Source organism: Nipponia nippon, unplaced genomic scaffold (assembly GCF_047370975.1).
Source record: "Nipponia nippon isolate SJK-2023a ecotype South Korea unplaced genomic scaffold, ASM4737097v1 scaffold_3, whole genome shotgun sequence".
NCBI lineage: Eukaryota > Metazoa > Chordata > Aves > Pelecaniformes > Threskiornithidae > Nipponia > Nipponia nippon.
The window spans coordinates 16,406,323-16,433,906 of NW_028262347.1; the positions used below are offsets into that span (position 1 = coordinate 16,406,323).

At 40.4% G+C, this 27,584-nt stretch overlaps 1 protein-coding gene across 1 annotated transcript; it reads left to right on the forward strand.

Annotated features, from left to right (window-relative positions):
- Positions 1 to 285: 285 nt before the first annotated feature.
- Positions 286 to 27,432, forward strand: SLC26A4 (solute carrier family 26 member 4). Its single transcript, XM_087766089.1, has 20 exons — positions 286 to 510; positions 888 to 1,027; positions 3,206 to 3,316; positions 4,880 to 5,070; positions 5,548 to 5,712; positions 8,294 to 8,446; positions 8,558 to 8,640; positions 9,601 to 9,748; positions 12,189 to 12,302; positions 13,095 to 13,172; positions 13,376 to 13,471; positions 14,925 to 15,031; positions 16,934 to 17,003; positions 17,333 to 17,425; positions 17,536 to 17,631; positions 19,389 to 19,619; positions 21,103 to 21,157; positions 21,472 to 21,617; positions 22,786 to 22,869; positions 24,479 to 27,432. The coding sequence occupies exons 1-20, from the start codon at positions 356 to 358 to the stop codon at positions 24,500 to 24,502; spliced, it is 2,340 nt and encodes a 779-aa protein (XP_087622215.1). The 5' UTR covers positions 286 to 355; the 3' UTR covers positions 24,503 to 27,432.
- Positions 27,433 to 27,584: the final 152 nt, after the last annotated feature.

The window sequence follows — 27,584 nt, forward strand, 5'->3', positions numbered from 1 at the left end:
AGGGCGGACGGAGGCGTCGCCCGGGCCAGCCCCGGAGCCGGGTCCCTCTGTTTCCCCGTAAATAAAGCGCCCGGCCGCGGCCGGCCGTATAAATGCCGCCGCGGCGGGGCCGGCTCGCCCTGCCCCACGCCGGAGAGCGGACGCGGGCGCAGGTAGAGCCGTCGGCGGCCGGGACGGCGGCGGGGGCCCCGCCGGAGCCGCCGCTTCAGGACGCGGACAGCGCCGCGCCGCGGGGCCGAGCCGCGCCCCGGGCTGCGGGGCGGCGGGCGGCCGGGGGAGGCGGCGGCGCGGGCGGCGGGCCGCCAGGGGGTGCCGGCGCGGGCGCCGCTCTCTGCCCTCCGCCTCAGGCGGGGCCATGGCAGCGGGCGAGCGGGCGGAGGAGCCGCTGGCGGAGCTCGGCCACTACGTGGTGGCGCGGCCCATCTACAGCGAGGCGGGCTTCCAGGAGGAGAACGAGCGGCGACCGCCGCTGCCGCCCACGCTTCGCGAGCGGGCGCAGGCGGCCTGCAGGTGGGTGGCGGCGCCCGGGGGCTCCCTCAGGCGCCGGTAGCGGCGGGGAGAGGCGGCGGCGGGCGCCGGAGGACGCGCTGTCCCGGCGCCCGTCCGCCCACCCGCCCAGGGGCAGAGTGGCCCAAGCCACGGCAGCCTGCCCGTAGATCAGTCTTTGCTGCCCTTCGTGGGCGCAGCTGCCCGTGGGGTGCTTCCCCTTCCTTGAGGAGACGGCGCTTCTGACGCCAAGAGGTGCCCCATCCCTGTCTGGAAGGCACGACCACGCCGGTCTCTGCCTCTTAAAATGTGCCTGGCCCCAGCTTTCTGTCCGCTTGGGGTCGTCGGGGGCTTTCCAGTTGCAGCCCCGTGGGGTATGTTCATCACTTGTTTTCTCGCAGGTGTTCCAGAAAAAGGGCCTTTCAGATTACCAAGTCCTTTCTGCCCATCCTGGAGTGGCTGCCCAACTACCGGGTGAAGGAGTGGCTGATCAGCGATGTCATCTCGGGGGTCAGCACCGGCCTCGTCGCCACCTTGCAAGGTAAATCCAGGCGCGCCGCCCGCCCTTCTCCGGGGCGATTCTGTAAGGGAGCCGGCCGAACACAGGGATGTTATGCAGATGGAATTACAAATCTGAGACTTGTTATTTAATACTAGATATTAGGTATTATTTTGCAATAAATAATTCATGGTTTTAATTTATTCTTTTTTTCTCTGCTTGGCTAGAAGATTTAAATTTCCTTTGATGTGCTATCAAGATGTATTTAACTTTTTTCCCAAGCCTTTTACTCAAAGAGTATTCATTTTGATATTTAAAATTTTAGTTACATTGTGATAGTCAGATAGGTCCTGTGGTCTTACTTCTCTTTCTTGGTCATCGGAGCCTATAGCTCTCCTGCAGCCGCCTACAAAAATCTAGTTATTGCCCCAAAATAATGCAGCCTTGATATCTACTTTCCTTTAAAATTTGGCCCATAAGGTTGTTCTGCAGAAAACAACCCTCAAGGAGGTGGTGGTATATTCACATTAAAATAATTTATAAACTTGAGGGATATTTACAGTACATGGCTTGCAATGTTAAGTTTTCTTCATTTCATTTTTCTATTTATTAGGAAAGCATTCAGTAGATGAACAAATAAAAAAGTGGCAGAAATAAGCAGAAATTAATTAAAATAAGCTAGTTAAGGAAGACTTAAAGGGCAGAACCATTCTGCCTGAGGCAGCTGATGAGGTCCACTTTCAAAGACAAGACTAGCTATAACCCTGACGCGATCCAGCACATTCCTTTCTTTCATCTAAATAGTGTTCTTACACTATTTTCACAATTTTTCAGGACTGGGGGAGGTTAAGCTAGATGTGTCAACCCCACATTTTCCCTCAAGGGAAATTAAGTGTTTGCACAAGGGGGCGAAGATTCACACTGGGAGCAAAGAAAGCAGTTTATGCATTCCCAATTAGCCACAAGTATTCCTTACTGGCTGTTCCCTTGGAGCATGCTAGGAAGGCAAAGACTGGCAGAAAAAAAGCATTATAAACTTCTGCCCCAGGCAGAGGGTGACCTGAGGAATAAGGAACTGATTCGTTCACAATCCCACAGGGAGTCTGTGGCAAAGCTGGAAGATCTCTGCCGAAGGTAATGCCAGTTCCAGGACTCCCCTGCCTTTTTGAAATGAACTGGGCTAGATGGGCTTTTCATATGACTTATAATAGCTATTATGTTCTTACTGTAACCCCCTCATTTGTTTTTTTACAGTGGGGCCTGATTTTCTCACAATTAGATTCCACTTGTAAAACTGATTTGTGAAATATACTGTTTGGTCTCCTACCTATGTATTAAAAAAAAATATATATAAATTAGTGAAAATCTAAATCTAGCTGTAATTTAAAAAAAAAAAAATAATAATTCTGAAATTCCAAAACATGCAATACAGGGAAAATTGGCCAAAATGTTTGCCAAAAAAGAGGCTTCTGGGATCTTGAGGTCCCTGAAGTCCCTAACTCCCAGCAACTGTGTGTGTTGCTTGCAGTCCTCCCACCACTCACAGTCGTATGACCAGGACTTCAATTGTTTTGAACTCTGATAGGTTTTTGCGGTATCTTTGAAGGAGAATACTACACTCTGCAGTGGGAGCTAACCGGGATATGATACTGAAGGCAACTTTTTTTTTCATTGTTTGTTGGATTTGACGGCTTGCACAGGTGTACAAAGGAAGATGATGATAAGGATCAAAACTCTCAAATTTGTGTGATTTACTTTTGGTATTTAAGTTGATAAGCTGATACCGAAAAAAAAGTGGCCTGATTTTCAGAAGGGCTGAACATACTGAAGTGTATTTGTAGTGCAGTAATTCAGAGTCTGTGCTTGAAATTTCTGTCTATAACTAGAACATTTCACATATCCCTCTCTTCTCTCAAGGGGCAGAGCATTCACTCTTGCAACAGTGTTCCCCCACTTAAACTTCACATCTGAGCTCATGTTTTGTGCTACCTACACAAATATAGGAACATCTTTCAGTACTTGCTAATCCACCTACCAGTGTGGGAAATACAATCATTTACAGTCATTGATATTCACATATGTGCCTCCAACTGATTTACAGACGAAACACATTCTAAATTGTATCTGGACAAAAGGAGTAAATCTTTCTGAAAGTCTGTTCTAGACAAGATAGTAGTTGAGAGATTTTAAGTCTGACATTTTGGTGATCTACCATTTCAGGTTTGGCATATGCTTTGCTGGTTGCAGTTCCTGTTGGATATGGTCTCTATTCTGCCTTTTTTCCCATCCTGACATACTTTTTCCTGGGAACATCAAGGCACATCTCAGTTGGTAACTGCATATGTTCAAGTTGAATTATCTATTACAAAATGTTAATCCTTACTGTGAACATTCATATTTCATACGAGATAACTACTTTCTGAACTAAATTGGCTGTGCTGAATATTAATATTGGCGGGTTTGGGGGACTTAAGGCTTACTTCTTCTCTGTACAGGCAACTGTGCGTAACAGCTAGCTTCAGTTGTGCCCCTGCATGCTTTTTGCTTGCATTTATGCTGAAGTTTAAATCTTGTCTTTGGCTACACTCTATGCAAGAAATTACAAGATTAAGGCCCCAGTGGGCAGTATGAACAGACATTTTGTCTATCAGCTAAAGCTCAAGGTGGCTAAAACAGAGCTCTCAGTCTTCTCTACAAGCCTTCCTTGCTGCATCCTTTTTTGATCATTGTGGACAATATCATCTTCTGGCCTGTCGCGGAGACCCAGAACCTGTGTGTCCACTCCAGCCTCGCTCGAGGTCCTCACATCAAGGCTATGGGTAAACCTTGTCGATTCTTTCTGAATACTTTCTTTAAAATATGGGGTTTATTTCCTGTCAGTTCTCACATTTAAAATTCATGTTACAGCTTGATCACTGAAGTTTCTTTTTCTTCATTCTAACAAAATACAGTCTTTCCTTGTTCATATCTACTAAGAATAGATTGTTTTCCCCTCCCAAAGCTTTGGCATGATATTACGCTTTTTCATCCGCTTTCTTCTCTGCTGCATCAAATACTTCTGTATGTTCTCTCCACTTTGTTAGCCTCTTCCTACCCTACCTATCAGCTCACATGTGCTATCCAGGTCTGAGTTGTCACCTCTACTTATGCTGACATTCCTACTTTCTAGATTATCAAATGCTCCTTTTTATGCTTTTTCCAATACTCTTATTCATGAAGTGTCCTGTAAGGTATCTGTAAAATTAACTTATCCTTCTTTAAGACATTTTGTGACATTTTCCTTTTCTGCATAATTTTAATAAGTAACTGCAACAAATATGATTAGATTGTGTATTGCTGACACAGTGGTCACTTAGTCACTCTATATCTTGCCCAAAGTATAGTTTCAGTCATCTTTAGCCAATGTAATACCACACTATTTCCAAAAAGATGTGGTCCTGCCCCTAGGTGCGTGTTCCTGCTACCACCATGGTGTTGGGATTCCTGACCATGTAGCTACGTGGCAATCTGGATCAACTGAAAACTGACCATGACCAAAAAAAAAATTAAATAAATGTTGCTTTCAGCTGGATCCGTGATCTATTTTGTTTGGTTGTGGTGCTGATACAAGGGAGATGGTTGGAACGTGTTGCCCCTTTTGGCCTTGGTAGAGCTCTAAATTGGCTTAAGCAAAGCATGAAACTGCACCTGTATGTACAACGTAAGTTATTTAAGGAAAGAATCATCTCTTTGTGTCATGTTTGCAGTGCCTGTGGCTCCTGGCCCTCTAATACTACTAATGTACCCCAGTTAAAATATTAAATGGATTTTCTGATTGAGATCTTGCTTGTCTAGTGTGATAAATGCTTCTTTTCGATGTATATTAAACTTTAGTGTGTTCTGTTTTCATTACAGGTCCATTCCCTGTAGTCAGTTTGATGGTGGGATCTGTTGTATTGAGCATGGCCCCTGATGATAATTTTCTCATAGACGGCAGTAATGCAACAGGGACTAATGGTACTGGAACACTGATAGACATTGAATCCAGAGATGCACAGAGAGTGCTGATTGCTAGTACCCTCACATTTCTGGTTGGAATTTTACAGGTAAAATAGTTGGCTTGAAGACACAAGGTTGATACTGCTTTAATTTTAATGGGAAAACATATGGCATGGAAATACCTACTAGGGCAGTAAGACAGTTTCCTGCAGTCAAATACAAAAATGAAGGAAAGTCATCTCAAACTCTGAAGAGCTTTTGAGGGATTATTCTTCTTATCCTGGGCAGAGTCTGTGGCAGTGTGACTGGGAGTGCAGACAACAGAAGAATAGCCCTGTGATTGCAGACCAAGAGAGCTGCATGTGCTCATGGTGCATATCCTGGAGCATCCTTTCACCCGTTTCTTCAGCTCTCCTTTATTTCCTTGGATGGCACGATATTAAGCTACACTAGGCTGCAATGGGGGAAGATGGTCCTAAGACTCTGCATCAACAAAGAGAAAAGAACAAAGCATAAGAAATCACCAAATAAAAGTGTAGCTTTTTTTTTGTTTAGCAAGCTGTTATTCTTCATTATTTTTCCAGGTAATATTTGGAGTCCTTCAGATTGGTTTCATTGTGAGGTACCTTGCAGATCCACTGGTTGGGGGATTCACAACTGCAGCTGCTTTTCAAGTGCTTGTGTCACAATTGAAAATAGTCCTAAATGTTTCAACTAAAAACTATAATGGTGTCCTTTCCATAATATACGTAAGTATGCCCTTCTAACCTGTTTTGGGTTTATGCTAGAATTTTTACATAATTGTTTATCTTCTGCTTCCTTTTCATACAGGAATGGTTCATATATATGGTGGGGAGTATAGGGCATTCATTTAGTTCTCACTCTCACGAAGATCTGCAGCTGTTCATTTATAGCTGTGGGGCTCTAAGTAGCTGCTTTCGGGGTTCCCCAGACAGAAAGTCTAATTGCCATCTTGAACTCTTTTTGAGGCAGAGCAGTTTTTCACATAAAGTTTAAACGTAATTACCCAGCAAAGCAGTTCTTCTTCTCTAGGTTGTCACTTTCGGAGACTACTTTCTGTCCTACCCCTTGCTTTCTGGCTAATTGTGAAGGATGTTTCATCATTTCTTAACATCATCAGGTCATCTCCCACAGCTGACCAATCCCAAGCCTCCTTACTCTCAAACCAGCAGGTCATTCTGGTAGAGGGCATCGTTCTGCATGGCACACTGTAGCCATACTTGTGAATACCTAAAGAAGGATGTGGATTCCCACCCTGCGGCCAGGTACCTACTGGTTAGCTAAGCTGAGGCTAAATGTTCCTGTCGCAACTCCATTTGTTGATCTTAGAGAAAATGATCAAATGGAGAAATGTCTTGGCTGGATTACAGAAATACTGAACTCCTAGAGGTCTCACATTACGGAATTGTCTCCTTCCCCAAGAAAATTATTGAGAGTTTTGTCACTGACTTAAGCATGAAACTATTCAGGTTCATAGTATTTAGATCTTCCATAGCACTTCACATTAGAATAACAGATTTCTAAAAGAGGCTGTTCTAGACAAAAAAATGTATTTACAGATTTTACAAGCCAGTTCAGGCAAACAGACTAGCAAAAATACAGTAGACATCTAGATTAACAACAATAGGATGAATATAACTACAAACAGCAAGGTAAAATTTAGAAAAAAATCTGGTGGACTATTTAAAAAAAAAAAAAAGTACTATGTTATGGGCCTTTTCAGAGTTAATGAAAACTTTTTCCCTCAGAACAAGGAAAATTAGATGAGACAAAGTACTATCTAATAGACCTTAGAGCAGACCAGGCAGGGTGATCCACCAGGTTTTTCTATCTCTATTTTTTATGTTTATTGAAGAGTGGTGCATTTAGTAGAAAGTATTTTTGAAAAGGAACTGCATGGTTCTTCCAGCTCCTGCAAGCCTGAGTGGAATGTTGACTTTTTAGGTTAAAGCTCAAAGCTTCTGTGTTCTTACAGGTGAGCCAAGTCAATGTGTTTGCGGATGCGTGTAGGGCAAAGAAATTGTGATTTCTGGTGTGCTCAACCAGTGACTTGCTGTGTCAGCTTCAGCAAGTTTTGGACTTGCTTCAGAAGTGGTGTTTAACAAACTGCATCACTAAGCATCCAACAGCAGCAGAATCCACAACCCAAAGCCGGGAAGCTACTGTTCCCCTGTGAAGTGGGGCAGTGCGAGAGATGGTCAGTAAGAATGGGATCCGTGGTCAGCAGTACAGCGGGCAAGAAATGGCTTCAGTCACCTGAAGAAAGGCATCTATTTCAGTATTTCAGGAAAGCTGCTTCTTTAGCTTAGAAAACATAGCTGATTAAGCACTTAGACGTTTTATTTCAAAACCAGAGTCTTTGCAGAATGGTGGTAGTAGTACTGCTGCTGCAACCCTCCCCTTGCCTTTAAACTGACAGCTCAGTATTTGGGGAGCTAACCAGGATGCAAGAAGTCTGTTTCTAACCCCTTTTTTACCAGATTATTCTGTTAAAGCTGTTTCACTATGCATGGAATAATTAAATTTTCTTGGAGACAGGGGCAAGCGAGAATTGCTCTGATGCCTAGGTAGAGGACAGAGGAATATTTGTAGCTTTTCTGTAATCAACCCTTCATGTCTTCTCTGCACACTTGTTTGCAATAAACAATAGGACCAAGCAAGGGCATAGCAAGGGTAGAGAAGGGAGCTGCCTGTTGCAGCCCAGTTGTGAGAGTTCTCCAGCCTGGGACTGAACTCTGCTGGAAGGGTTAATGTACCATAAGGTAAACCATTAATCTCAAGTGTAGGATTCTCCATAGCCTGGCAGGACCCACACATTCATACTCATTCTCTGGATGTCAACAGTGGAAATAGGAAACATGTAATCCACAGACCATATGTACTGGGCACGTAGTGAACCGGAGTTTTGCCCATGGGTCTGCTAGCTGTCTTTTGAATAGAAAAATTAGGATCTCCCTTGCTATTCAGACAAAGTGAAGAAGCTATAGATCTTCCCTTCCTTGCTCCAAGAACAGGCAGAGATAAAACACAGGTAGGGGTTTAGCTCTTCTTACTTAGTATTAATTTCCTAAAAATAGGGAAGCAGAAGCTCCCTGTGTGGACAATTCTTGCAGCTATGCTTTTTCAGTTAAATTCACCATTAAATCCACTCACTGATTCTGTAGTACCTTGACAGTAAGTTTCCCTCAGGCTCCTCCAGGCCTGAACAAAGAAGTGATTCAGCCTCCTCCAAAACCCCATGCATCTGGATCTTCTAATGAGTATTTTCATACTCATATCGGCATGTTTTATGTTATTTTTATTTTTCAGACTCTTATAGAAACATTTGAAAAAATTGGTACCACCAACACTGCAGATCTTATTGCTGGACTCCTCACCATTTTTGTCTGCATGGTAGTTAAAGAAATAAACGATCGGTTCAAACACAGGATACCAATACCTATACCAATAGAAGTTATTGTGGTAAGCAAAGGAGCATAACAAAAACTGATAACAGATAAAATAGACGGGGCTAGCTACAGGAAGACAAGAACCCTTTTTAAGTATTAAAACTGTTGTTTTATTTTATTACAGACAATAGTAGCCACTGGCATTTCATATGCTGCCGACTTGGAAAAAAAATACAATGCAGGCATTGTTAAAAGCATTCCAAGAGGGTGAGTGCCTTTGTTTTCTGGGAAATAGGTATTATTTTAATTGGCTAAAAATGACAGTGGTAAGAGAAAAGACATAAAAGAGATATGGAGAGCTGTAACCTGAGTTTAGAACTCAGAGCTGGAGATTTCCTGAGTTTTACTTCTGGCTCTGTCAATTATGCCACCTAAATATGTTGCCTAGCGTTCTTTCATCTGTAAAATGGGCTTAGGAATGTCTACCTGATTCATGAAGTTCATCTGAGAATTAAGTGCTTCATGCTCATGAAGTGAATATACGACTATGGAAAATGTAAAAAAAAAAAAAATTAAAGGATTTCTAATAATGAAATTCTGCATAGATTTAATTTCTGTCGACCTGAGTTATCTCACCATGGTTCATATTCATGCCACTACTGTTGTCGCAATTAATCTTGTCACTTCCATAGTCATAGGAGCAAGGATGTTCAGGATTACACTGGTAGAGACTTTCACTTGAAAGATTCAGAGCACTTCACAGTAGTAACCTTCACATTCCATTTGGTATTCAGAGCTTAATTAATTAAAATTTGTGGAAACACAGTAGGGGATAAAATGTTTTTGAGATCTTCTGAAGAAGTATGTTAACAATAGTATGAAGTGTCATTAACATATTTATGTAATTCATCATACTATTCAATACATCCTTTATTCAATGCTTCAAAAAATGTACTTTTTCACTTTGCTATCATAAGGCCAAATCTCAGTCATGCTGAGAACAATGGGAGCTTTGTTGCTGACTAATAGCATCAGGATTTGGGCTGTGGTGAGCTAGATAAGCGTGTTCTGTATGTCAATGGGCTGTTTCCACCTTTTTATTAACTTGCAACATTACACTTCATATTACAAGCAACCAGTATGCCTCCACCTCAAACTCCTTGACAATTCCAGTAAGAACAGAATCTGATCAAAGTTGATAACACTAATATATTTTCTAAATGCTAGATTTTTGCCTCCCGAACCTCCAGATGTCAGCCTGTTTTCCCAGATGATAGCAGCCTCCTTTTCCATTGCTATTGTTGCTTATGCTATTGCTGTATCTGTGGGAAAAGTATATGCAACCAAGTATGACTATGCTATTGATGGAAACCAGGTATGTATATCCAAAATTGTTTATGAACATAGTGAATTTCGGTTCTGTTTCATGTTGACTTATGTAGCCAAATGAAAGAAACACCATTCACACACTAAAGTTTAACTAAAGTTAAAGTCTGACAGGAGAAATTCTTTCAACTATTAGCTGAAATATAGCTGAAAAATAGCTGAAATGGCCATATATTACCTGACAAATTTACCACATAGAGATGAGCCAGATATGCTCTATCTTCAGTATGGGCTTTTCATACTAATTAATTCCTTCTGTATTGCTTTAGTGACTGCAGTAGCTCTGAAAAGGTAATTAAAACTAAGCACGGTATAGGGCAATTTTCTGGTGATGTCAAGTTGACATGGCCAGCTTTAGCAACCTGCTTTCCATTTCTACTCGTAAGGCATGTTTTGAGGTGTGTTGCTGGGAGGGGGAGGAAGACCATGTCAAGCTAAGGAGCTGCTCCAGACAGCTTTATTTAGGCTTAGTCTACATGCAGGATTTGTATCAGTTAAGGCATGATTTTATTCCTACAGAATAAATTATTGTACTTCTCAGCATGACACCAGTTACATCAATATAAATATACTTGTAACTGTATAGCTAAGTCCTGCAGCTTCACAAAAGTAAATGTCTACCAGCATATGAACATACTTGAATAACTGTCTGCACCAAATGGCTGAATTGTTTTAACCATTGGTTTCTAAAAGCACATAGCTAGAATGTTACGTGAGCTATACATTGACAAGCTCTTGGAGGATTCCTGCAGTTGTTCAGTGTCTTCACCAGGGGTTATGTGGCTTGCCCATGGGCGTGGGAGAAAAATGTCAGAAAGCTTCCTTGTCCTGCATCTATGCTAATTTTGAATTTTATCCTTTGAACATATGACAAAATACACTCACTACAATAAACAGATAAGCTGAGTACTTTGTTTAACGACTCCTGCTTTATTTTAGTGCTAATGGATTGCATAAAGCTTGATTTTGGAAACACTGTTTTGCAGTATGTAACAAAACTATACTTCTGGACATGCTGGTCACCTTACCATACACAAAGTCCATATTTGGTAACACCTTGATTTAAAGTTGCCTAACATGCACTGACTTTCAGTTTAATAAGCCTGAATGAATAATACATATTCCTGGAAGTGCTTTTTATGCTGTTCTTTTGTTGAATATGCTGTTCTGCCAGCACGGATGTGCTTCGAAGATACTAATTAAATATTGTAGTAGTAGAATTACTGTCTGTAAAAGCAAGCTGCCTTCCTTTCAATACTATGCTATGAATTTTACACATGCAGCCGTGAATGATGGGCCAATAGCTTACCTGAACTGGAGAAGTTAAAATAACATCATAAAAGCAGGTAGTAAAATAATTTTGAAGGACAGGTCAATACTATTATCTGCTTATGTTTATTTTGTCTTCATAGATTCATAGATTATTAAGACCTAAGAACATTGGGAACTATACTTCCAACATTTTCTTGCAGAGCACAGCTGTCACACAGGAATAGGCATGAATCATCTAGGTCTGTTCTGTTAAAGAACATCACTTTCAAATCTTGCTCTTGTAGTTGGAGCTTAATGAAAAACTTACAGGAAATTTCATTGTGGAGAAAAGAAGGGAGAGAGTCAAAATCAAATCCCAAAGTATATTTTTAAAAATTTGCAGTGACTGAAAAGCTCTTGTGACTGTGTCAGCTTGGTGAAAACAATGTTTCTGTCAATTATATGGGGTTGCAGGCAGCTCCTAAATGCCTCATTTCCCAGCAGAGGAATGGCCCAGATCCCAGGACATAAAGCTCCCGGGGTCCTTGTCACTTGAGCAGAACAACCAGCATCAGTAGGCGCCAGCATCTGTGACCCTGGGGCAAATCTATGAGAACGCTGCCTGGGACTCAGCGTGAGTTCATTGGGATGTTCAGAGCGAAAAACTTCTGGCTCAACAAACTAGAAGTTTTCAGTGAAACTGTGTTTTATTGCAAAGTTCCTGATTAGTTCTACTAATAATACAATGCTTTGCATTAATTAAAGGCTTGTCTAAACTCAGACTGTTGTACTGATTGAAATTATTTGTTTAGCCAATGATACTTGGGAGTTAAATTTATACTAGTCCCATTTGTTGATGCAATTATACCAGTGTAATTGTTAGAAATGTTAGGTTTGATAACATTGATGGAAATAAGCTTTAAACATCTTTATACTAAGACGAGTATGTCCATGTTAGGGAAGGTCTACCAACTTCCTTGTATTGATTTCCAAACACAAGTAGTTACACTGGCACAAGAAGAATTTGTGTAAACATTTAATAGCTATTACTAATCCATACTCTTCTCACTGTTATTGTGCTACCTACTTTATAAACTACTGTAGAAGCTATTGTCATTCTCCATTGCAAAATTGTATTCAGGCATCTGTATTTACAACGTCATCCAATTATCTTTCAGGAGTTTATTGCCTTCGGGCTCAGCAACATTTTTTCAGGTGCCTTTTCTTGTTTTGTTGCAACTACTGCTCTTTCACGCACCGCAGTCCAAGAAAGTACTGGTGGAAAGACTCAGGTAATGACCTCTTCTTACTAGTACTCTGCATGGGTAAATTTAATCTTATGTAGGGCACAGCTTTCACAATGGGATGAAAATAGTCCTAAAATGATTGTGTTGCTGGCACATGGAAAGCCACAGGTATCTTAGCTAGCAGCTTGTGCTCTGGTAGTGAATCATTTTTGTAGCTCTGCCAGAAGAGGGCAATCAAGTTTTACATAGCATGAGTTACATTAGGGGTCAGAAATCCTTCAAGCCTAATTCCCCAGAATTTCATTCCCAATTAAGGGACAGAGTTTGTCCCAGTAGGAATTCAGGATGAGGGAGGAACTCCTCTCGCAGCTGCCTATGAGGTATGTGAGCTCCCATCTGCTGGCCTGAGCAGCCCTACCATATGCCATTCATCATCTGCCCATGTTCCATCTTTCTCATGTGGAGTATGCTACTCTGTTTTACAGTACTACAGCTTTGCACTTTTCAACAGTGGACAACTACAGGTTATCCAGCAGCCCCATTTCTGGCTGACACACAGACTCTGCTCCTTTCATCTCTCCATGCAATGTAACCCCTCCAAGAGCTACTACCTTGCGTGCAGTTGTTTACACTACCTGCTTAACTGAACTCCCTCTGCGTTAGCTGAAGTGTATAATGATTGCCCACGTATGCCTAAACGTAATGGCATTTTGGCAGGTCTCCTTGTTCCTAAAGAAATGTAATGTGCAACTACTTTTACATTTTTCTTTGTAATCCTAGAAACATAAGATGAAGTCTTAATAAGTTCATTTCCTATAAACACTCTGTTCTTCGCAGGTTGCTGGTATAATCTCAGCTGGGATTGTTTTGATTTCCATCGTTGCCCTGGGGAAATTGCTAGAGCCCTTACAAAAGGTACCGTACTTGTCCTCTGCAGCGCTGCCACCAGCACCTATCAGACCCAAATGCTCAACTTTGACAGGCAGGATTAATAGCCCTGTTTAAACTATGGTGACTGATACCAGAAGAGGCTCTGGTTTGTAGTGTATAATGTTGAGCACTATCTTAATATGCATCTTTGCATCTGAATAACACTTTTTCATCATTTTTCTTCACAGTCTGTGTTGGCAGCTGTAGTCATAGCTAACTTGAAAGGGATGTTCATGCAAGTGTTTGATGTTCCCCGTCTGTGGAGACAGAATAAAGTGGATGCTGTAAGTAACCTAATTTTTTCTTTTCTCCTGAATGTCTTTGGCTGGTTTTCTTTTTGCCTTTTAATGCCATCCAAGTTTCTCTTAACTACCACATAAACAGAATTTTGTAGAGTTAACATCAGAAAACTTTTATGTGTGTCCTCAAAACGCAAGTGCCATGAGGTCAGTGAAAAATTCCCCGTTTTAGAGTTTTACATAGTGTTCTGCTTATCTTCTTTATTCCCTGTACCCCACAGTGAGGGTGCCAGTCAGGGTATTCCTGTGCAGTGATGACTCCTTCGTAGCAATTATCATAGTTTACAGCAATCTTGTGTTGAGATGGCTTAAAAATCAGAATAAAGATGGCCTGCTGCCACCTTTACCATTCTGCTTTTATCATTTGCACAGTTTAAATGGGTCAGAAAAGCTGACCTTTTCTTAATTCATGTACATATATTTATGTTGTTACCACATTAGCATCCCATTTGCCTGGATAATCTCAGGTAGCCCTCAGAAAATATGTTTTCTTGTTGTAGCAAGACTAATGCAAGCTAGAATGTGGATTCATTTGACATGCTAAGGGCTATATGAACAGGCTTTTCTTACGAACCACTATAACCATATCTCAGGGTACTTGCTCACATCTCCTGCTGTTTTCTGTGGATCAGACGTTCAGTGTGGCTGTTAGGGCAGGAAAAGATTGCATGGAAAGTATTTTCTCCACGCAGTCCTTACTATGCATAGATTTTACAGTGTTTGTCAATGGGCACTACCTGCCTTAAGCAGATCTGAAATTTTTCAGTCAATCATTTACTAGTCCTCTTTATAGGTAAAAGATCCCACTGACTTCAGTGAGAAGTGCGGGCACTCAGCTTTTTGTATGATTGGGTCCACTCGGTGTTCTGCCTGGGCAGTGATGTAGAGAGGAACTGAGGAGCCCACTTCAACTGTTCTGCCTGAATATTCAGTGGAGACTTTAGAGAGTGCCATCAACCTGTTAATATGAAATACCTCTCTTTGGAACAGTTTTGATTCTTAGATATCACTGAGGAGCCCCCTTCCCTCTCTATATGTCTGCAGGTGGGCATCTTACACTATTTTACATCTTGGGAAAATAAATTCTTTCCAATTTCTAAAGGAAGATTAACAAAGACTGCCACCATTAGAAAGAAGAAAATGCAATGGTTAACTGCATCCCCTTTAATTTCACCAAAGTAACTGGATCCTTGAAAAATGTTATGTTAAAAAAACTTTCCTAAAAAGCTAACTGTGCCTGACAAGATAGTGATGGATAGAAGCATCTTGGAGGAAGAGGAAGATTTTGTATGGAAGTCAACTAATTGCCAGTGTGCTATGATCACCTCCAAAGTTAAATCCTTCTGCTACTCATATTGTCTGGTCTAGTGATTCTTTAGCATGACCAGGAGTTATATGTGATAATTAAGAGACTTTACATTTGTTATTTCCTCTCCAGATGATCTGGGTTTTTACATGTGTAGCATCCATCATTCTGGGACTTGATTTGGGATTACTTGCTGGCCTTTTGTTTGGATTGCTGACAGTTGTGCTGAGAGTTCAGTTGTAAGTAACACAGGATCAGAAATAATTGTTAGAGTTATAACATGAAAAAGGAAGACAATATGCCGAAAAGCAAGATGTTTTGTGGCAGAAAATCTGCTTGGGTTTACAAAAATTTTGAAATGGAAAAAATCTGTTCTTTAGAACAAAACATTGTGTGCTATCATTTAATTACACTGATAAAGGAGAAGCTGCATTATTTTATCAGTATTTATTCTATATCATGTTGGGTACTCTGGTGGTACTTAGCCATATGTTATTTATCATAGAATCATCACAGAATCATAGAATAGTTTGGGTTGGAAGGGACCTTTAAAGGTCATCTAGTCCATCCCCCCTGCAATAAGCAGGGACATCTTCAACTAGATCAGGTTGCTCAGAGCCCCATCCAGCCTGGCCTTGAATGTTTCCAGGGACGGGGCATCTACCACCTCTCTGGGAAAACCTGTTCCAGTGTTTCACCACCCTCGTCCTAAAAAATTTCTTCCTTATATCTAATCTAAATCTACCCTCTTTCAGTTTAAAACTATTACCCCTTGTCCTATTGCTACAGGCTCTACTAAAAAGTCTGTCCCTGTCTTTCTTATAAGCCCCCTTTATGTGTTGAAAGGCCACAACAAGATCTGCTTGGAACCTTCTCTTCTCCAGGCTGAACAACCCCAACTCTCTCAGCCTTTCCTCATAGGAGAGGTGTTCCAGCCCTCTGATCATTTTTGTGGCCCTCCTCTGGACCCGCTCCAACAGGTCCATGTCCCTCCTGTGCCTAGGACTCCAGAGCTGGACGCAGTACTCCATCAGTACTTTATGTACCCACATAGCTGAGTTCTGGAAAGGAATAGGAACATTACAGATCAAATATAAAAAGATGCATGAATGACTTCTGTAATTAATTCATCATTATAGTAACTCTTAGCATGTCATACTACTACAGTATGTTGCACATGCCAATAACCTTTTCACTTATTGCATATATAAGACTGACTGTATACCTGTGAAACAAGAGGAAGAAAAAGCATGAGAATAAGACAAAATTTTGTGCTTGTGCCTGATTTGTTGCTGCTCAGAGAACATATGGTAGTGGAATGGTGAGAAAAAGTGGCTTTGCAGAATCTTCTTTGGCCATCTTCTTACTTTTCATGAATCTTTTATCTGAAAATACAACATAACTCCTTTCCTTCAGCCTGGAGTTCAGAGGGTATGGTTACTAGCAGTACCAAAGGATAGTTGCACTGTCGGCAAATGCATAAAAATAAAGCCTTGCAGAAGTTGTTACAGAATAGTAGATTATAAAAAATGGAATTTGAAGAGCCTCAAAAAACATTCCCAAATGCAACTCATAAAAGGGAGGTGAGGCTTTATAAACTTTACAAACAAAAAAATGTGCTTCAACTGTTAAAAAGGTATCTGGAGACTGCAAAATAATTTGGTTTTGTTATTGACTGAAATCAAAATTAAAAGGGTTGGACAAAAAGTTTTAAGTAATCTGAAAAGAATGTAAATGTATTGTTTCAGTTGCTTTGAAAGGAAAAAAGTGATCAATTTTTTTTCAGAGTCAAAAAATTTTTTGTTCATTCGAACGAAACTAAGCTGCTTTTAAAACATTTTTCTGGTTTGGGAAACAAACGGAACAAGTTTTTCATTCAGCTCTACATAAAAATGGTGCAGCAAGTAGGCTGAGACCACAGTACCTTGTCTTTAAAAAGGACCATACACTACAAATCGGAAAAAGACCCTTGCACAGTGACACAAACGAAGATACAACACTTTTCCAATGTGGTTATTAGTCTGGCAGAAGACAGCAGACTACAAGAGTCTATGACAGTTTGTATGCAGCAGTCCCTTCAGTTCTGTGAATGCCTAAGTATGATGTTTACCTTCACTGTCTTTTCTTTTTGTTTCTATTAGTCCGTCATGGGGTGGCTTTGGAAACATCCCTGGCACAGACATCTACAAGAAGGTCAAGGACTACAAAAATGTAAGTCATTGCTGAGTTGTTTCCCTTCAGTCTACAAGCCAGTGTAAGACAAAGTTGTGCCTTGCATATTGTGGACAACTTGAATTTGGAAGTGGAGTGCTCGAAGATAACAAGTTTCAGCTTTAAATTCTTCATCTTAATCCAGATGGTTGGTCCATATTGCACACTGGGGCTGTAAGCTTCTAAAAAATGAATCACCTCAATTATCAGCAAAGAGAGGCCATTTTTTTGTGAATTAGATACATAGTTGAACTGTTGAAACAGTTAAACTGCTTCATATTAGCCAAAATATGGTGGTTGCTGCTTAACCTTACATTCTTTGGCAACAGGTTATAGAACCAGAAGGTGTGAAGATTCTCAAGTTTTCAAGTCCAATTTTTTATGCTAACATCGATGGACTGAAAAGCAGCCTAAAATCCACAGTAAGTGATATGTGATGGTTCTGGATGCTTCTTAACTGTCTTTGAGATTTCCTCAGAATTATATCTAGGTAAAATTAAATAATTTTGATGTCTTGATCTTTTTTCTGTAGGTGGGATTTGATGCAGTCAAGGTGTATAATAAGAGACTCAAAGCACTGAGGAAGATACAAAAGCTAATCAAGAAGGGGAAATTAAAAGCTACTAAGGTAAAACAAATCTTTTTCTTTCTATTTTTTCTCAAAGGATTACTGTTAGAGCTTATTACTTTAGCCTTAATTATGACTTCCTCTGTACTCATCTTTAAAATAAAGATGGAAAAGTGTGACTTATTACCATGGTAGGAAGCCTGGGACCTGCAGGAGACTTAGCAGAGCAGTACACCTATTCCCGAAGACCCCACAGATTCAGGCAGCTGTGACAGTCGTAGTGTTAACAGGAGTGGAAGCAAGAGATTCCCTGACCATACCTCTACCCCTCACCACCTCAGATTGTCTCTGTGCAGTAAAAGTGCTGGCTCTTTCATGTGCACATGCTCCTGTCATCCAGCTTCCTATGCACAGGTGAGCTGTATCAGTTGGCTGGTAGACGTAGCCTTCCACGTCCTCTTTAAAGAAAGCAGCACCTGTTCCTCTGAGTATGAAATTAACATTTCAATAAAATGCTTACATTTAATTAAACGGGTACAGGCAACCTATTAAATCTCCAGAGCTGGAAGTTAGAAATGGATTTTCTGTTGTCATTGCTCTCAGTGCAGGATGCAGTATTTCCTGTATATATGACAATTTATGATGCAGTTAAATGCTCAGTTATGTGACATACCAGCTTTTGACATAGTCATTTTACCATGTTATCATATATAGTAAATCTAATTCAAAGCTGAAAATACTGGTCCTAAATATCTCCTAAAAATAAAGCTATCAAGGGAGGGAGTAGCTCTGAGGTATTTATTTTTCTGGATAGTGGCCTTTTTGCAGGAAGGTGGTCTTTTAAAAGAGAAAAAAGAGAAAAGGAAATACACTGCACAGAGGAGGAGGTAATTATGTGCTCTGTCTTGTTTTTCTTTAAATTCTTGGATGCAGTTTTGTCACCCGACACTAAGGGGACAGACAGGTTCTTTTACGGATCCTTGGCAGAATGACAACGGCACTAAATTGTAGTTGCAATTAAAGCTTTATTTTTCTTAACAGGATTTTGTGATTAGTATAGCACAGAATTTATGATTAGAATGGCACAGTATTTCTACAAACAGAACCAATGTAGTACAATTTATAAGTAGCGTAATACAGAATTTATAATACAACTTAACTTATAGTTTCTAATCACCTAGACCCTCTGCAGATTGGGTCAGATCTTAATATATAACCATCACAATCTAGACTCAAAAATCATATAAAAGATGACGAGTCACTCACCCGGTCCTTGGAGGAAGCCGATGACAGTGGGGGCATCCCTGGCCACCGGTGGGTCACAGGTCTCACTGTCCAGCAGCAGTTCCAGTCCAAATTTCCCACTTAGGACTTCTAACTGCTTGATTTTATAGACAGTGCTCTGTGCGCTGTCACGCTTCCCTGTTCTGTGATGGGGTCATCAACATCACCTGGTTGGCCTGGTGCCTGGCAAGGAAGGGAGTAATCAGCCTGGCGCCCAGGAATCTTGAGGCTGGTAGGGAGGGGAAGAAGAAATCTGGTTTGTCTGCTTGGTTCACAGGACCTTCAAGGCCTGAGAATGAGGGGAAAGGGAATGAACACGTGACCTGCTCGGTCACAGAGAATGGCTGCTTGCCTTACAAAATGGCGTTAGTTATGCTAACTACATTACCAGGGGTCGGGAGCAGGGGGTACTGGTCACAAGTACTGGTCATCTTCATTCCTGAAACAGAAGTCATCACAGGGAAGTATTTCCCATAACTCCAAAACTTTCTCCATGATTAAATGCTGTATTTCATGTATTATCTGCACATTAGAATGGCATCATCAGTGAGCCTGGTATTAATAATGAAGCTTTTGAGACTGATGAGGAACCCGAAGACAACGAAGATCTTCAAGTTCCCACCAAAGAAGTAGAGATCCAGGTGGACTGGAATTCAGAACTCCCAGTCAAAGTAAACATCCCCAAGGTGCCCATCCACAGTCTCATTCTTGATTTTGGAGCAGTAACCTTCTTGGATATTGTAGCTGTGAGATCAATAAAAACGGTAAGGGCATTTTTTTCTGGTGTTCCATGAAGATGAAACTAGTCAGTGGTATGTAAATCAAGAGCTGTTAGCTGAAGTTAATTTCTGTGTTTTTAGAAGTCTGTTGTTGAAAAATACCTTTAAAACGTATAGAGCAAGAGGTAGACTATTGGGGTGTGCATATTTTAGGTGGAAAAGAAATTTAAAAATGCATTAAAAGAACAATATGAAGGTTGCATGGTCAAATACTCTAAAAATAGAACTGCAATATGTGGTCCCCTTGTATGTGTATGTTATGAGATATTTTAGTTATATATTTTCTTTCCACATGCCTCCTGCTTTAATCTGGGCACAGGATGATGCTCACTCAACGAAGAGGTAGTAAAAATTTCGTCTTACCATCACTTCAGTCTTTAGCCACAAGATTTATTTATTCATTCTATATTACTTACATTATGAAGGAAGGAAGAATGATTCATTTCTTTATAGCGTTTTCTGTGGCTAATATCAGAGCACTTCATCAACATTCATTAATTCCTCTTCAAACATCACACTGCGTAATAAGGAGATAATACTCCTAGTTTAGGGAGAGGGAAATGAGGTGAAGACATTAAGGCCAAGTGTTTCCATCGTTTTTCGATGCCCGGTTACAAGTATGTATGACCAGATTGTTCAGTCTTTAATGATACTTTGTATGTTCAGATTGCTGCTTTCACTAACTTAATTTTGCAGTTGGGACTGCTTAGCCTATCTATAAACCAGATCTTAGACTACCAATATTCTAGTTTATCAATGAACAGAAGGGGATGGAATTAGCAATCACCTCTGAAGATACTATTCTAAGAGACTTGCCTGCCACCAGGGAGCCAGGGCTACAATCCAGTCTCCCACCTTTTAACTAAAATTCAAGAATGCAGTGTGCCTTGCTTCATCCTTCTGCCTAGTTTTGATTCAGTTCTGGCTTCTGAGACAAAAAAGATATGGGGTCCACAGGCATGACTCTTTCCATATGCAGCTTTTTCATCCAAGAACAGGTCCGTCTGGTGCACTGCAAGAGGGAAAAATCTGTGCAAAAAAATTTGCACGTGCCAGTGAAAGATTGTATCACATCACACGCACATGGGGAGAAATAAAGCTTGCTCAGGCCCATGTGGTTCTCACTTGAAGAGACGTGATTATTCATATTATGAGAACAGAATGAGAACCTTAATGGGCAGCAATGTATGTATGTGTAAAATTGATAGTTCCACTTACATAGTCGAAGATAGGCCCCTTCAGCAACCAGGCACTTAACTACTGGATCTTTAAGTATAGCAAAGTATAGCAGTTCCTTGTTTATGATGGATAAACAAAACATACAATTTGGAATGAAGACACTCAGAAACAAATGAAGTGTGCGTGTGCGCACCTATACATTACATATATAGACGTATATAAAAATATGTATATTCTCCTTACAGACTTTATTTATTTATGTCCTTGTTGCAAACTTTTATTTTTTTAGATAATTAGAGAGTTTGAGAGAATTGATGTGAGAGTATACTTTGCTTCATATCAAGGTAAACATCCAAATATTTCTACTACCTCTCGTGCAAAGAATAAAATGAAGATGAGAAGGGATGAGAAGGGATCTCTAGATGTGTCTGTGGGAGCATTTGTTCTAACAAAAATGTGAATTATCACACTGATAAACATGGTGGGCTGCAGTGGGACACAAAGAATGGTGGGGTTTAAAGGAAATGTCAAAGACAAAGCTATGATTGATTGATTTGGCTGTACATTTGATTTCCGATAGTTGCAACCATGTATTTTGACATTTATTTCTTAAATTACTTCAAATTTTGTTAACCTGTTATGACTTTCTTTTATTCAGACAACCTTATATCTCAACTGGAACGGACTGACTTCTTTGACGATATTGTCAGAAAAGACATATTCTTCTTGACTGTCCATGATGCTGTGCTCTACATAAGGAATCAAATGACATACAGTGACAACCAGGATCCCATATTTGAGAAGGTAAGGATATCCAGTAGTATGTTTCCCTGCCTTCTATCATCTAGCATTCATTCTTGCAGTTTCCTTACAGCATGGCACGTTCAAAAACTAGACATAGAGCTGTAGTACAAATAAAGTGAGAGTCTAGTAAATTGGGCAGCTTCTGTAGTACATGAGTATTTTGCTAGATCAAAGGAGGGATCTGTTGACCCCAGGACGTTGTTAGTGAAAAGAACACAGAAAACAGGACATATGGAGAACACTTCATCCTAAGACACAGTTTCTAGTTTCTGACAACTGGCAGCTTAAGAACTTCCTCAGCTGGAGGTTGCATTTGGACCATTATACTTAATCATCACGGATGGATTTTTCTTCGATGTGTCTGTCATACTCCTTTTGGAACCCCTTTACATGTTTTAGCTTGACGCTATCTGTGGAGATGGGTTCTGTAATTTTAAATGCGTTATATGACAAATACTTCCCATTTGTTTTAAGCCTGTTGGATTTCTGGATTGCTAGTTGCAATGAATAATCATTCCCTGTTCCCTTTCGCAACACTATTAATAATTTTATATACCTCTGATCAAAGCTGAAGAGTCCCATTCTACTTGGTGTAAGCGTGCATGGAAGCGGTTCCATGCTAGTGTTCTGCCCTTCTCTGTGCATCTCCTAGATGTATTCTGTGGGTTTTGAGATAACCAGAACACTCTGTAGCGTTTAAAGATGTGGGCCCACATTAGGAAAATGGCCTTATAATCTTCTCCTGTCTTTTCACCACAATTCCTTCCCTAGCAATCACTATTACAGTATTATGAATAAAGAGTAATTAAAATTAATATTACTTATAAACTACTAGGACGGGACCCTTATTTTTTGATAATTTTTGCATACTACTGTCTTATAGTAGAGATTAACATTTTGACAAAGCTATACAGCAGTCTAGAGATAGATTCTGCTTTTATTATTTTTACGAAGCCATAAGTAGCCATATGAGGAGAGGCAAGACCAAAGCTTTTCAACATTTAAGTTCCTCTCAGCTAAACTAAATCAACAGCTTTGTCAAACAACAGCAAACAACAGACTCTTGTAAGTTGTGGAAGTTATCCTAAGGTAGTTCAGAATAATAAATAAATTTCAATGATATGGACAAGGGGTAACTTATCATGTTTCTTATTTTCTTTCCGCCAAGATTTCGCTCATGCAGGAGTCTAAAGAACCTATGGAATTCACAGAAACAAGCCAGCCTGATGATGAACTTGATGTTCAGGAAGAGGTACGCACTTTGGAACTGAATATGTCTATTACTTATAGAATACTGCTGGCTTTATTCCTTTGCCTGCAGCATTGAGTCATGCTGTGAGAGTATGGCGGATGAACTGAGCCCTCAAGAGTTTCCTTCTCCATAAATAAATACCCTCCTTGGGTAAGCACCCGAATGTCAGTGCTTAGTGGAGGAAGTCAAGTTTTTCTTGAGATGTAGTAGATTATATGTGCACAAGCATCCCCTGATCTTTGTCACTTTAGGACTACTTTTGCCTTACACAGGCTTATAAATAGATCTAAACATGAGTTAGGTGCCTAGAAGACTTGGTAAGACTTGAGGCACCTGAGTCCAAAATTATGGTCAACCTCCCTGCTGCATTCCTCCTTTCAACTCAGCAGACACCTTCTTGCACAATCTGAACATTTTACAGGAAGCTGCAGCAAAGCAGTGTACCGAACATAACTAACATGCAACACACAAGTCCATTAAAGCAATACCATGGTATTTTGTATTTACAGAATATTGCCAGAAAATAAAGTAGCACTTACTGCTAAAATAACGGTGCAGCACGCAGGCCACTTATTCAGAAAATGGGAGATTGGGCTGAATGCCCTTTTATAACCTGAGATGGATTAAACTAGTGATGCATCAACACCTTGGAAGGATTACAATACTCCATGTAGGCACAGGCATGATTATTATGTGTCCCTCCTATCATGCTACTGTGGTACTAATCAGAACTCCGTTCTTAATTCCTGATCTAAACGGGGGCAGTGCCCTGTGCTTGGCCTCTCTGCTCTAGCAGCAGGAACGGAAAGGGGCTGGAGGCGTGCTGTGGTCCCTGGAGGCAAGTAGCTACGAGGAGGTTGTGGCTGGGTAGAGGTTCTCAGCATCACCCTGCACTGTAGTTTCTACCATAGCGTGAAGTCCCGTAGGAAAAGGTAAGGTCAGCTTGGAAGGCAGACTGGTGAGGGCAGAAACTGAGACCCTAAGCAAAAGCCTTCATCAGGGCTTGGTAAGTAGACTGTGATACTTGGTACTCCTGATTCACCCCCTCCTTTTTTGGTTGGTATGAATATACCAAGAGACCCAAATATTCTTCTTTATCACTAATATGGGGAGAAGCACCTTCCACTCCACTTCCACAGTGCAGAAAGGAATGAAGGATTAAAAAGGGTAGAAAGACACCAGGATTCTGTAACGGAAGCATTTGGAAATGGCAGGCCAAAAAGACTTGAATTCTGGTTTCTATTCACAGGACTGCTTAGATATTTATATTATTGTCATTAAATAAGAAAAGAAGACAGACACAAAACTACCAATCCAAGGTCAAAGAGTGTTCTGAGAGGTTTCTGTCCTCCACCTTTATAGCCACATTTTGAAGGTGAGAGCTAGTAACCTTCAGACCTGCAGCTTCCTGACTGAATTGTCCGAGGCAGACACAAGTCAGAGGGCAGCTGCCTCAGAACAGTTACTTTCTCTGTACTTTCACTGAGGCCAGGTTGAACTTGGTAGTTCTTCGCTAACGCATACACAAACACTTTATTTTTCCGAGCGGTGTGTACGCAGAACTAACCATGGCCTCTTTCTCTCCACCTTCTGAAAACCATTTCACTAGGCCATGCGCAGACTTGCTTCATGAAGACGGACTGCTGGTACTGTCTTACCTGTGAACTCACAGCAATATTTATGCACCGGTACTATATAAGCATTTTCTGCAATGAAACCAATCTTTGCACTTGAAGACAACCCTGATTTTTTGTCTGAATGATACAGATCTCTAGAAATCTCCAAATTTTAGCTAACGTTATCCCAGAAATATTGGGATAATCTGGACCTTGATTCAGCAAGCACTTTTTGATATTATATATTGGTAAAAAAAATCAGAAGACTGTTACAGAAGATGTACTCGGTTTTCAGACTAGTCAGGCAGAAGGTGCATTACACTATTTTATCAGTGTGTGCAAGATGAAAAGCCGCTTTGTGCTCTGCCCAGGAGAGTTGAAGAGACCAAAATCTTTGGATGGCAGGCCTTTTGTTCTGTATTTGCACAGTGCCTAGCGAGGGGGCAGGAGTTCTAGCTGGCCAAGGCTTTGCAAATCTAGAACATTAGTGGGAGCGTACGTGCTGTCTTGAAAAATGTACTGTGATCATTTTTTCCGAGCAATTCCTTAAATTGCTGCAGGTTGTTAAAAAACTGACAGGTGACAGGCGAAACAGTCGCATGAACAGAAAACGGCACTGAACTACTATAAAACTTCAAATAGGATAAGTTTCAATAGAGAAGACCCTTGGATATGGGTTCATTAGTTCTGTATTAATCCCATTGTAGTAAATCCTGCACTACTATTCATGATCGTCCCTAAACTGAAGTATACACAGAAGATTATTTTGGGTAGGTTACATATCTTTCATCAAGAGGCAGATCATGCAATAAATTAGATTAACAAAAACCTTAGTCCCCAAGTACTTAATGGAATCTGTAGAACAGGCTGCTACTGAGTGCAAGTAAGAAGGTCAGAACGTGACCTAGTATAGAGGTTTGGGGTTTTTTAATGGAATAGAGGAGTTTATTTAGTTTAATGAACAGTTATATTTTTATATAGCATATTTTTTCTTTTAATATTCTCCATCAAACTGCTGCTGTTCTTTTACGTTTGACAGTCCATAATGCACAAGTGCAATAATTTACAAAAGATAAAGGATTTGACCTGCAAAACTATAATCCTTACTTTAGGAGTATAAAAATAGATATGCAGGAAATCAATGTTCTTACTTTTCAGGAAGAAGAAATGTGTTTTGATAGAAAACAGACTGCTACCTTAAATTTTTTTAGCACTACATTACTTTTTTAAATGGAAAAAACCCCTGCGTGGTGAGGGAACAGATAATAACAGAAGTGTAAGAAATGCCCCAGTATAAAATCCCTTTAAGTAAGTTTCACAATGTGGGCTAATTAGCTTCAGTATGTTCACATATTTAAGTCTCCTTATTTGATTACATCAGAGAAATTTTCCTATATCACACTGCACAGAGAAGATTTTTGCTGCACGTAATGTTCGTGGAAAATCTCAGGTGAAAAACTAAGCACTAAATAAATTATCCTGTCCTAAGGACCTGAGTGAACTCCATCGGTGAAAATAGTCCTATAACCTTCAGTCAGTTGGACAGTATCTTACACAGTAGGTAACAGCACCAGACTGACATCTTTATTCTCTAATTAAGGCAAAAACTTCAGTCCTCATGACAGTCAGTGAAGTTTCTCATTTCAAATGCAATACAGGCTTGAACACAGATGATATCGATGTTCCAGTCCAAGCCACCAACAAGGCAGGTTTGTATTTACAAATAGACATATGCCATTTGTGTGCCAGATTGGCACCCCCACAAGCTGAGAATTGGGCACGTGTTTAAGCGGCAAATCAGACTGATCCCCTCCTCCTCAGACAGAAGTATTAATTTCTATTTACACTAATGCTTAGGCTCAGGCTGTGATTTGACACTTCACGCTTTTAGCGCTACCGGTCCTCCTTCCCTCCCCTTCCATTTGCCAGCCTATGGCAGGAGGCTGCCACTTCTGCCCACATTACTGACAAAACTTTCCTATCAGGCCATGGCCCCAGCTTGTATTAACCTGAATATAAGCCACTGTTGCCAGTGCGCACAGCACACAGCGATGAAGGACAAGGCCAGTAACGTGTTTCTCAGAAGCTGTATTGCTTTTCTAAAGTGGATGTACATTTTATGTAGAAAGTGAAAAAATATTCTACCTGGGACTGATAAGTGAACTTTCAGCTAATTTTTATGCAGAACACATACTATGGAAAAGATGGTACAAAAAATGATGGCAGTGGATTTTTTTTTTCCTCGAGAGAACATCTGCACTGTGAAGTTTGAGTATAGATTCTTACTTGACAGAAGTATGGGCTTACGTTAGTTTTTGAACCTTCTCCAGTTCTTGTCCGTACAGGTATTTAGAAAAAGCAATTAAATATTCAACAGTCTTCCAGTTTCCTTTCCAAATATGACATTTCCGCTGGAATGAATTGTGATAAAATATGATGCAATGCACTTATTCTTGGCCTGCATATTTCTTCAAGGCATGGTTGTGTTTGTCCTTAATTTAACTGGCACAAAACATTCAACTTTTCCTGAAAAATAGCATTGCACACAAAGCCTACAGTTACACAGAATGGTAAGAGGTAACATGCAGAAGGCATTCAAATACCTTTCTCAGTGGGTCAGGGGGTATGTGCTTCTTAATTTCCTATCTATGTATCCATCAAAATTAAGGATACCAAAATAATGGATTTTGCAATGAAGCTAAAATTCTATACAGTTTTGTACTAATTCAAACATCCATAAGTCATGCAACTAGACGTGCTAATCTTTTTCCAGTAGAATGAAGAAGTGATATTTTTGTATGCATTTTGAGTATTACTATTCTGTCTTTGCATGTCAGGTATTAAATCTGGAGATGTATTTTAAGTTTTTTACCCTTTTAAAAAGCTGCATTTTAAAAGTAATTGTACTCATTAACTGGAAAATAAAGTTGTGCATACTGAAAACATGCTCCATGTGTCTGCATGGGGTTTTTTTGTTTGTTTTTTTTAAACTCTTCTCTTTGTGAATTCCTATTATGGGGAAATAAAGCATATTATGCAGGGATCAGCATCACACTTCCCTTGGAACAACAAAGACAAACGGGAAAACCTGTTCTCTCT

Coding starts and splice junctions, on each gene's coding strand:
- SLC26A4 (XM_087766089.1), top strand. CDS start 356: ATGGCAGCGGGCGAGCGGGCGGAGGAGCCGCTGGCGGAGCTCGGCCAC. Junction 17,632..19,388: donor GGAAATTAAAAGCTACTAAG/GTAAAACAAATC, acceptor TCTGCACATTAG/AATGGCATCATCAGTGAGCC. Junction 21,158..21,471: donor ATACTTTGCTTCATATCAAG/GTAAACATCCAA, acceptor TCTTTTATTCAG/ACAACCTTATATCTCAACTG.